This window comes from Carassius carassius, chromosome 16, assembly GCF_963082965.1.
Source record: "Carassius carassius chromosome 16, fCarCar2.1, whole genome shotgun sequence".
NCBI classification, from domain to species: domain Eukaryota; kingdom Metazoa; phylum Chordata; class Actinopteri; order Cypriniformes; family Cyprinidae; genus Carassius; species Carassius carassius.
This window is the reverse complement of record NC_081770.1, coordinates 6,344,414-6,356,628: the sequence shown is the minus strand read 5'-3', so window position 1 is coordinate 6,356,628 and position 12,215 is coordinate 6,344,414. Positions and strand designations below refer to the sequence as shown.

The 12,215-nt window shown below is 35.2% G+C and overlaps 1 protein-coding gene across 1 annotated transcript in view; it reads right to left on the bottom strand.

The window, feature by feature from the left end:
* The window catches only part of LOC132159319 (NACHT, LRR and PYD domains-containing protein 12-like), a 206,474-nt gene that overhangs the window by 167,749 nt on the left and 26,510 nt on the right, over positions 1-12,215 (bottom strand). The window contains exons 10-12 of the mRNA XM_059568834.1: positions 11,740-11,916; positions 10,945-11,121; positions 8,298-8,474 (exon numbers count right to left, since the gene is read on the bottom strand). Of these exons, the coding sequence (XP_059424817.1) occupies positions 8,298-8,474; positions 10,945-11,121; positions 11,740-11,916 (531 nt within the window). The remainder of the gene's footprint in view (positions 1-8,297; positions 8,475-10,944; positions 11,122-11,739; positions 11,917-12,215) is intronic.

Sequence of the window (12,215 nt, the reverse complement as noted above, 5' to 3'; positions counted from 1 at the left end):
TTACAGTACATACTAACATAATTTATGTATTTGTTGGTCATTGTATCTTCTTGAATTTAGCAGGACCTTGCTCACATTTCTTATCCTATCCATCTAGTGAACAACTACAGTATCACAGCCTTCATCTGTCAACTAAAATGTCTGATATGAATATGAGCAGCACAGAATTGGTGCCAAGTAATGTCCCACAACCAAAAAAACAATTGAAAAATGCATTTAAGTATTCAAACATTAGATATTTACCAAGATCCTTGTGTTATTTATTTAAACCCCCCATAAAATGTAAAATATCAGTAAGCTTAAAACTGTATCATAATTATAATTTTTTGGGTACTTTCCAATGGCTGGTGGCTGCCCTGAACCGTAACCTCTAAATTTCATGTTATAAAATAATTTTTAAATGTTAAATAATTTTTTATTTTAAAAACAAATTTTGGATTTTTTTTTAAATAGTGATGTTCGAATATATATATGTGTGTGTGTGTGTGTGTGTGTGTATGTTTGTGTGTGTGTGTGTTTATCTTTTATATTTTATTTGTAAATTTGCAAATGTTTTGGTGTATTGGCCGAGATAGATTTTAACTACACCCCTACATTTATGAACAGGAAATATTAATGTGTCCCTCTCTCTTACATAGCTACATTTTGATTAGATATGTCCCATAAGTTTGAGGCACATGATTTCAAAATCTTAAAATCTGTGTGTAACTTTAATGTTACTGCCAAACACCTGTTTTTCTGCAATTAAGCTCTTTTTTGGTTTTTATTCAATAGCTTTTAGCTTTTATATGTGTTAGACTTTAAATATTGTAAAAATGTTAATAGTTATTGATATTGATTTACTTCTAAAAACCTTTTAATAAAACAGAAAAAAGAGAAATGTGTATATATATATATATATATATATATATATATATATATATATATATATATATATATATATATATATATATGTCTATATATTAGGGGTGTAACGATACGCGTATTTGTATTGAACCGTTCGGTACGAGGCTTTCGGTTCGGTACGCGGTACGCATTATGGACCGAACGGTTCGTTGGACTAATTAATTATATTTGGAAAATAAAAAAAATTTGAAATATAATGATATGCGTTCAACAAGGTAGCCCAATAACCCAAACGACGTAACAGGCAACGACCCTGACACCCCCGAAGAACGAAGAAAAAAAACCACCAACTTATATGTTTATGTCAGGCTACTCAGTCAGGCGCTCGCTCACTCAGTAATACACGCTGAAGGCTCGTTGCAAAATGGCCAATGCGTTTAACAGACCAGAAATAGAAGATCCTCCAATAACCAACAGGTCTGGTTTTTGGGTGCACTTTGGATTCCCTGTAAGCTATAATGGTGATGGCAAGAGAGTGGTGGATAAAAAAACACAACGATATGTCGCATCTAGGGTACACCAGCGGGAATACAAAAAAAAACACCAGCGGGATTACTTGAAACATGTCAACTCATTTACGCCGACATCACCTTAGTGTGTCAGTATCTGGGAAAAGACGGAAAAAAAGAGAAACATACACGCAACAAAACTATCCCTGCAGCATTTAGACAGACATTTCCAACGGATTCAAACAGGGCAAAAGACATCACCACGGCGATTGGTAGGCTACATTTACGTTATAGCTGCGGATATGAGACCTTACTATTTACCATTGATTCTATCATCACCATTATAGCTTACAGGGAATCCAAAGTGCACCCAAACACCAGACCTGTTGGTTATTGGAGGATCCTCTATTTCTGGTCTGTTAAACGCATTGGCAATTTTGCAACGAGCCTTCAGCGCGTACTGAGTGAGCGAGCGCCTTACTCTGTAGTGGAAAACGTAGGTTTTAAGAACATGCTTAATGTAATTGAGCCCCGTTACAATATTCCTTCACGAGCCCATTTCAGACAGACCGTAATTCCTGCTTTGTTCCAAAAAACATAAGCCCTATAGAGAACCAATTGAGTAAAAACACAATCAATATAAAGAGTTATAGAGTTCCATATAAAAAGTTACATCTTTGTATTTGTTCATAACTAATATAACATTTTCATTTTTTTTTATAAGGAGCTGTTTTTGTTTTATACAGTATGCTGCTAAGAAAACACCATAGAAGATGGGTAAAGAATAGCTCCATCATTGTTCAATGTAAAAAAAAAAAAAAACATACTTTGTTAGTTTTAATAAATAAAACATTTTTTTAAAAATCAAAGAAATTTATCTGCCAATTTTTTCTTCTTGCTGTATCTAAAACGTACCGAACCGTACCGAACCGAACCGTGACACCAGTGTATTGTACCGAACTGTGAATTTTGTGAACCGTTACACCCCTACTATATATCTATATATATGTATATATATATATATATATATATATATATATATATATATATATATATATATACACACACACACACACACACACACACACACACAAATGCCATTTTCCAGATAATAAATAAATAAATACAAATAATGTTGTGTTGCAAAAAAAAAAAAAACTACTGAAAGTTAATGAATAAAACTAAATAAATATTTCTGTCGTAATGTTAAAGTATGTTTTGATCAACCAGTATGTTGAAACAAAACTGTTGAAGAAAAGTCATTTTTCTTTCCTACCAGTAGGGGTAAAAAGAAAGGTTGTGAAAAATGTCCACTGTCCCCCTCTATTGATTGACACTGGTTTCATGTCTCTGTCTCACTGCTGTAGAAAGTTATTACAAAAAGAAGGTTAATTTTGGACATGCAATTCCCTAATCAGCCACTTGGGGTAAAATGAAAGGTTGTGAAAAATGTCCACTCTCTCCCTCAATTTATTTACACTGGTTTCATGTCTCTTTCTCCCTGCTGTAGAAAGTTATTACAAAAAGAAGGTTAATTTTGGACATGCAATTTCCTTTTCTACCAGTAGGGTTAAAAATAAAGGTTGTGAAAAATGTCCACTGTCCCCCTCTATTGATTGACACTTGTTTTATGTCTCTGTCTCACTGCTATAGAAAGTTATTACAAAAAGAAGGTTAATTTTGGACAAGCAATTCGCTTTTCTACCAGTAGGTGTAAAATGGATGGTTGTGAAATTGTCCACCCTCTCCCTCTATTGATTGATACTGGTTTTATGTCTCTGTCTCACTGCTGTAGAAAGTTATTACAAAAAGAATATTAATTTTCGACATGCAATTCCCTTTCTTAACAGTAGGGGTAAAAAGAAAGGTTGTGAAAAATGTCCACTGTCAGCCACTATTGATTGACACTGGTTTCATGTCTCTGTCTCACTGCTGTAGAAAGTTATTACAAAAAGAAGGTTAATTTTGGACGTGCAATTCCCTAATCAGCCACTTGGGGTAAAATGAAAGGATGTGAAAAATATCCACTCTCTCCCTCTATTGATTGACACTGGTTTCATCTCTCTATCTTCCTGCTGTAGAAAGTTATTACAAAAAGAATGTTAATTTTGGATGCAATTCCCTTTTCTACCAGTAGTGGTAAAATGAAAGGTTGTTAAAAATGTCCACTGTCCCCCACTATTGATTGACACTAGTTTCATGTCTGTATGCCCTTTAACTAAAAAGCTATTACAAAAACACCTACTGAGCTATAGCAAAAAACGAAGGAAGTTTGCACTTTCCCCACAGTCCCTAACTGAAGGCTCTGCTGAGATCGTTCTCTCCCAGCTTTCTGCACATTGTGACGGCTTGTACGGGGCCGTGCTTATTATATCGAGGGAAAATATAGAAAAAGAAGGATGTGAAACATGATCAGCTTTGCTTTTTTGGCGGTCACACTGCTTCGATTTTTTTAGGGCAATTCGTTTTGGAGTTATTGGCGTTTACTGCTGAATGTGTCACGAATATCGAAAACAAAACCAACTTGACCCCGCTCTGACAGGTGCGTTAGAGCGTGTCACCAGCTCTCAGGAGAGAGCGCCAAATTCAAATAAACTATCTTCCGCCTATTTTTCATTCATTCTTTTTTCCGGTGGATCGCCTCATTCTGTTTGTGACACTGTACGCTGCAAAACCATGCCGTGTTTTACTACCAAGACGCAGTTTCTGACCGTGAGTACAATTCTGTCGCTGAAGAAATGAAACGTAAACAAAGGAATTATGATCCATATTACAACGTTATTGCTTCGTTGGACTAAACGTGCTTTATTGCTTCGTTGGACTAAACGTGCTTCATGAGATGTCGTTCAGTGGACCCTTACCTTCCTAACTAAACCGGGATTTACAGCTGTGGATGTGTTTATGACTCCTTATTATGACGGATCTGGTATGTACAGTGTTTCTAATGTTCATGTTGTTTATGGCTTTGAGGACGAGGGCGTTCTGGTGCAGGTTAACAGGTTTTAAAGCACAGATACTGCGATTGTGTTAAATGCAGTTTTAGGAAACACACGAGAAAACAATAACAAACGATCATAAAATGACTCGCAGAAAACGCTCTTAAACAGGTTTTTAATAAACAGAATTTAACTTTTATCTCTTATATTATACGCTTTGTTATTTATACAGCATAACGTTAATATTACGACTTACAGCTATCTGCACAGAACTCATTTTCTTTTGGCACATCAGAGGGAAACAAAAGAGAGAAAGACCAAAGAACATCATCCATCAGACAGTGGAAGCAGAACTGAAAACCCTATATGAGTGCTGAGTGCTTTCTGGTTTTGTCTAGAGTTGACTGTCCTCCCTGAATAAAGAAATGGTTAAAGGTGTAAGACAAAACACACGCCTATTAAAAACATGTCAAATAATTTAATGCATTTTCCTGAAAACATCAGATAATTTAAGAGGATTTTGTTAACATCAACATTGCATCTAAGAAAAAGAAAATGAACAACACCAAGCTGTTGAAGAGAAGCTCAGTATGATCTTGTTTATACTTCTGTAGAAAAAGTCACAAAGTCTGATAAAAACAACCTTTTCTTCAAATAGTGAATAAAATGAGACAAACAGCGAGTAAAAGACCCAGCATTTCTAAACACTGAAGCTGTCAGTCAGTTCAGCACAAACTCACTGTGTGTGAAAACTCCCGTTTTAATCAATTCATCTGACAAAACTGCACAATCCAGCTTTTATTGACACTGTGTTTCTGCTTTGTTTGTTGTAATGAGAGGATTTGTGAGTGTTAGCAACAGACAGACACATAGCTAACTTAATATAGAACTAAATAGAATAACAATGTGTAGAAAATGTAAGAGAGATCATGGAAATGTTTTAAGTAACATGGAAATTTCACACATTGTAGATTTGCTTTATATGTTTTGCTACATTTAAGTGCTGCACTTGACAATCACATTTAAACATCTGAATCATTATGAATGAGTTTAATAGAAATATTATTAAACTGAAGAGCCAGACAGACTCATCTGAGCTTCTTCCTCCTCTGTTCCAGCTTTACATTAAACACAATGATCATCTGCTTGAATACTAAAGCAACATTAATCATTCAATATCATGTTTCTAACACACATGCTGCATTATTTGATTGTAAAGTCTGAGTCTCTTCACCTGTATGGATCACATTTACACATTTATCACACATTTATTTCTCCTCATAGACACAGTAGTGAAGCTCTTCTGTGGATCTTCAGCTGATGTTTACTGCTCCTCTCAAGATCACCTAAAAAAAGCATTCATCAGCTTTGTTTGAAATCTTGGTAATGGATCTCTATCAACACTGTAAGAGAAGAGAAAAAATAACAATTTGCAAATCGGTTACTATTTTGTTTACATTTTCTTTTGAGTTACATGTACATGATCTTTCATAAATATTTCTAAAACAATTTTTGTGTTTTAAATACATTTGAACATTAATTCCACTCATATGTTTGTCTGTTTGTGTCTCTATTGAATCAATATAAAGAGAAACACACACTAACGAGTGTACACCAGATATAATAAATGACAAGGAACAAACAGAAATGTGATTTAGTCTTAAAACACAAATCTTTCAGTTAAATGTGTCACTAGTTAAAGCTGTTTGTCTCTAGTTGAAACATGTTTGTGTTGGTCTCAGTAAATAAGTGAAATGATTGCACAGCTCGCTGGAATACTGGATTCTGATTGGTCAGTCGTGACATTCGGAGGTGTGTTATTCATTAGGTGTGTGTCATTAGCAGCAGAATAACACACAGTCATACGGTATTTGAGTCGGCCGTTTCTTTGACTTCTCTCGTATCACAGCACCGCGCTCTCACTCGTTTTATTCAAGCACAACTGCTATTAGCTTGTGCCTCAGTTACTGACTGGATTTACCCTCAAACCAAACCGCAGGAGATTCCTGTTAATAGTAGACTTGAGGAGACATTGTTCAAAGTGTGTCTTGTTGTTCAAGTTGTTGCTAACTGAGCAGAAGTGTTTAGCTGAATCTAAATTGTGTCTAATTCTTCACTTGTGTGTCAAGAAAGCATATAATACGTGTGATAACAAGCGGCTGGAGGTACATTATCTCTTACAGAAAGTAAGTGTAAAGTAATGTGACGTGTTGCTTGTCAAAGTAAAAACACACAAGAGACAGAGACATTGATCATGTGATGCTGGACGACTGTGAGATGAAGCTGAATCTGCTCTGATTTTACCAGCGTTTTCCTACAATCTGAACAAATCTATTTCAAACTCTAATGATTCACTATTACTGATCTCATTAATAAAGCAGCTGTTGCTGTAGAAAGCTGTGACAGTCTGCTTTTCTTCTCTTTCCTCCTTTGTGTTCAACATTTTTATCAACTTTACATTTCATTCTGACACAAACCCTTTGAAATAAAGCTTGATGATCATTTGATCAACTCTTTTCACTAATATGTGAAAGTATATATTTGTTCACATATCAGAGGTAAATGAATCTTTAATATCACAAAGTGAAGTTTACTCACATCAGTTCACAGTTTGAGTCTCGTAGCACATCAATGAGCTTCTGCTTTGAGTCTCTAATCTTATTGTGTCTCAGATCAAGCTCTTTTAGAAACTGCAGAGCTTTTGTGTTTTTCAAAGACTGAGTTAAAGAAGAAACATCTGTAATGCCACAGTAACGAAGACTAGAAAGAGACAAACAGAGGAAGAGAGATCATCTTACAAACAAATCATTAAGATGAAGAATCTTTCACAAATATAATGTGAACACATTCATCATGAGATATAGAGTATAAAGGGTTTTGTTGAATTTTTTTTACTCAGTTTATTAATGTTTTAACTACACATTCGTGTAGTTTAAGTATTTATGTTATTTTTTTATATATTTAGAAAAATGAATGAAAAGTACTGGGTATCACCTCTTCAGACATTTTTGACAAATTATGTAACAAAATCAACATTTTTATAGTCTCCATTAATATCTATGGGTGTTTGTCTTTTGTGTGTGTGTGTGTGTGTGTGTGTGTGTGTGTGTGTGTTTGTGTGTGTGTGTACTGTGAACGTGTGGAAGGGTTGCCACTTCATTTTTGTGTATATTGTGGTCTGAATTGTGGTGGATTTATTGAATTTATTTGATAAATTAAGAAGAAAAAGTATTGATTTGATAATTTCCTCATTCATTTCAATGTGGGTCTCCAGAGAGAGACTTTTTTCACACTAACACACAACCAGATATCAATCCAATTTAATTTTCTGTTTGTAGATCTACCAAGTGTTGACAAACGTACAAAGTCTCATGTCATTTAGATAAAGGGAACATTTGTTTTTATTTCAGCAATCATCATTTGGGGTCTGAAAAGACCTTGAACAGCACATAAGAGTTAAACAAAGTGATTTTCATCATTTTGATTCTTGTCTGTGAATGTTACTGACCTCAATCTCTCCAGTTTACAGCGTGAATCCTTCAGTACGTCACATAAGTGATTCACTCCTGTGTTTTTTATTTGATTCCAGCTCAGGTTCAGTTCTCTCAGGTGTGATGGGTTTGATTTCAGAGCTGAAGTCAGGATGAGACACTGTTTCTCTGTAATACTGCATTCATACAGACTGAAGACAGAAAGAGAAAACACAATGAATCAGACACGTTATGTTCACTTCTGAGTGAATACAAAAAAATAATCATAATAATCTGGTCCATTAATGAGCTGGATTACTGTGATCTCCGGCGATTGACTGAGATGAGACCCTCGAGCAAGAACTGAACCCCAACCGCAGGTGTGTGTGTGTGTGTGTGTGTTAAATGCAGAGCACAAGTTCAGAGTATGGGACACTATATTTGGCCCCACGTCACATCCTTTCCTTTCCTTTTCCTGAAAGTAAACCGTAATCTTTAATCTGACTGTAACTGCTGTAGAGTATAATGATACTAACTCTAGTTTCTCCAGCTTGAATTGTGTGTTCATCAGTAGATCACTGAGGTGTTTCACTCCAGAGTCTCCTAGTAGTTCATTCAGACTCAGGTTCAGTTCTCTCAGGTGTGATGGGTTTGATTTCAGAGCTGAAGTCAGGATGAGACACTGTTTCTCTGTAATACTGCATCCACACAGACTGAAGACAGAAAGAGAAAACACAATGAATCAGACACGTTATGTTCATGTGTGAGTAATTCATCATGTGTTAACATCATACACTGGGTTTTGTGAGTGAAGCAGGCTACTGACGGAGTGACTGAGAGAACGAGCACAGCGCTTCTCCACACTCTTCTAAAAAAATCTATCCAGTTCTGTGTTTTGTGTGTGTGCGTTAACAAATCTTTCATGATGTCCTAACAGCCAGGATTCCCACACAACACGTCCGCTAAAGTCCGATTCGCGACCTAATGACTCATTTGAGCCGATTCATTACTTCTTAAAAGAACATACAGATCTGAAATCTTATCATCAGTAAAATATGGAGTGCCACAAGGATCCGTCCTAGGTCCCCTTCTATTTTCAATATACATGTTGCCCCTTGGTAATATTATTAGAAAATACGGAATTAGCTTCCACTGTTATGCTGATGATACTCAGCTATACATCTCAACGAGACCAGATGAAACTTCCCAATTATCTAAGCTAACAGAGTGTGTTAAAAATGTAAAAGATTGGATGACAAATAATTTTCTCCAATTAAATTCGGATAAGACCGAGATATTAATTATTGGACCAAAAAACACCACACAGAATCTTGTAGATTACAATCTGCAACTAGACGGATGTACTGTTACTTCCTCTGCAGTCAGAAATCTGGGTGTTATATTAGACAGCAATTTGTCTTTTGAAAATCATATTTCCAATGTTACAAAAACTGCATTCTTCCATCTTAGAAACATTGCCAAGCTACGAAACATGTTATCTGTTTCTGATGCAGAAAAGCTAGTTCATGCATTCATGACCTCTAGACTGGACTATTGTAATGCACTTTCTAGGTGGTTGTCCTGCTGCTTCAATAAACAAGCTACAGGTAGTCCAAAATGCAGCAGCTAGAGTCCTTACCAGGTCAAGAAAATATGATCATATTACCCCAATTTTACAGTCTCTGCACTGGCTACCTATTAAGTTCCGTATCTGTTACAAATTATCATTACTTACCTATAAGGCCCTAAATGGTTTAGCTCCTGCGTACCTAACTAGCCTTCTACCATGCTACAATCCATCACGCACCCTAAGGTCACAAAACGCTGGACTTTTGGTAGTTCCTAGGATAGCAAAGTCCACTAAAGGAGGTAGAGCTTTTTCACATTTGGCTCCCAAACTCTGGAATAGCCTTCCTGATAATGTTCGGGGTTCAGACACACTCTCTCTGTTTAAATCTAGATTAAAAACGCATCTCTTTCGCCAAGCATTCGAATAATGTATCTCTTAAATTGTGAGTGTAGTTGCACCTGCATTTTTATTCTTTAGCTTGGGTTAAACTAATTTTACTTTGTTGGATCAGCAGCTATGCTAATGATGTCTCTATTTTGTTCCTATGTTTTGCCACGGGATTTACATCCCGTGGTAACTAGGATTTACACAAGCTCCAGTCTGGATCCAGAACACCTGAGAAGAGATGATGCTGACCCCTCAGAGGACCCCAGATGACGCTAACCTTGAATCAACAAACAGAACTAACAATTATTGCTACATGTGTGACTGCATCATATAATTACTATGAACTAATAATATTGATAGTTCATCATCTAGCTGACTACGTCTTGTATTATTATTTTTATTTTTCTAAAATCCTGTCAAACGTGCACAAACTACTAGCTACTACTAAATATTGTAGAAACATAATTTACGTAAAGTTGCTTTGTAACTATTTGTATTGTAAAAAGCGCTATACAAATAAACTTGAATTGAATTGAAATGAGAAAGTGTGTTTACCCCATTTAGCCTTAATAATCCACAGTATGTATAGGCCTATGACAATGTGTAGTAAATTACCTATAAAATCATTTAGTTTAACGTTAGACTGGAGTGAGATGAAAATAGATCAAAGCACAAAGCTAGCTGTTGCTAGCTAGCTGCTAATTTTATTCAATTTTATATGGAAAAAATTACACTATTACACCATTTAACGCTACGTTTTTAATTAATATGATTATACTAAAATAATTATCAGGTCTATCAAAAAAAGGATTTTATCTGTTTAAACTATGAAAGCCAGTCGTGGAAAAATCACAGCTTTTTTTGCAAAGAGGGCAAGAAAAGATGACAGTGATCATTTTTTTATGAATAAATAGTATAAAAAAAACTTTTTTTTTTGTATTTATTTTAAATGTAACATTTATTGTCAATATTGGGCTTGCGGATCTAGGGTACTCTTTGCTGTGTGTGGATGACCATGTCGGCCAGCCACCACCGAAGACCCATTTTGACCCAGGAAAAACCTTTTCCCTCCTTCACATCATCAGACGAGAGAAGAGATGTGTTTATGAGAGAAAGTGATAGTTATTTTCATTAAAGATCACAAGGATACATTCATTTTTGGAAATAATTATGTATCCTGATAAATCAGTCTGACTGTAACTGCTGTAGAGTATAATGATACTAACTGTAGTTTCTCCAGCTTGAATTGTGTGTTCATCAGTAGATCACTGAGGTGTTTCACTCCAGAGTCTCCTAGTAGTTGATTCCAGCTCAGGTTCAGTTCTCTCAGGTGTGATGGGTTTGATTTCAGAGCTGAAGTCAGGATGAGACACTGTTTCTCTGTAATACTGCATCCACACAGACTGAAGACAGAAAGAGAAAACACAATGAATCAGACACGTTATGTTCATGTGTGAGTAATTCATCATGTGTTAACATCATACAGTGCAATAAATAAAACATTGCCAAAAACCTCATTATGTGACCACAAACAAAAACAAAAGAAAAAAACATTTCAAGTCAGACCAAAAAAAAAAAGAAAAAGATACAGGATCAACTATAGAACCACTTTACAATAACATTAAAACATTAAAAATAAAGCTTAAATGTAACAAATCAAGAATATTCTGTTCATAAATCTAAATTTACTTCAAGACATTTTAAGATTGAAGTTTACAGTCAACAAGAACATTTTATGATCATATTTTGTTCTTTTATGAAACAGTTTTTTTTTTTTTTACTGCAGGTCAGGAATTAATTTTTGATGAAAAGCTGATAATTGTTTGCTATTGTTAAGATCTCATGTGACTGACAGGTTTTCCCTCCTTCACATCATCAGACAAGATAAGAGATGTGTTTATGAGAGAAAGTGATAGTTATTTTCATTAAAGATCACAAGGATACATTCATTTTTGGAAATAAATGATGTACCCTGATAAATCAATCTGACTGTAACTGCTGTAGAGTATAATGATACTAACTCTAGTTTCTCCAGCTTCAATTGTGTGTTCATCAGTAGATCACTGAGGTGTTTCACTCCAGAGTCTCCTAGTAGTTTATTCCTGCTCAGCTTCAGTTCTCTCAGGTGTGATGGGTTTGATTTCAGAGCTGAAGTCAGGATGAGACACTGTTTCTCTGTAATACTGCATTCACACAGACTGAAGACAGAAAGAGAAAACACAATGAATCAGACACGTTATGTTCATGAAGTCACAGCAGAACAACCTTCATCTGTCAAACCACACCATCTTAATCTACATTGAGAGAAAGAGAGAAGATAGAAGAAAACTTTTGAATAAAGTCACAATGTCTTGATAAAACAAAAAACAGAGGAAGAGTGTCTGAATATCTTTGGATAATTTTCCACAATTAGGTCTTCGAAACTTGTTCATTTAATCAAATAATTGACACTTTTTTTTTTCGTATTATTAACTGAAATGATTGGATATTGGGTTGT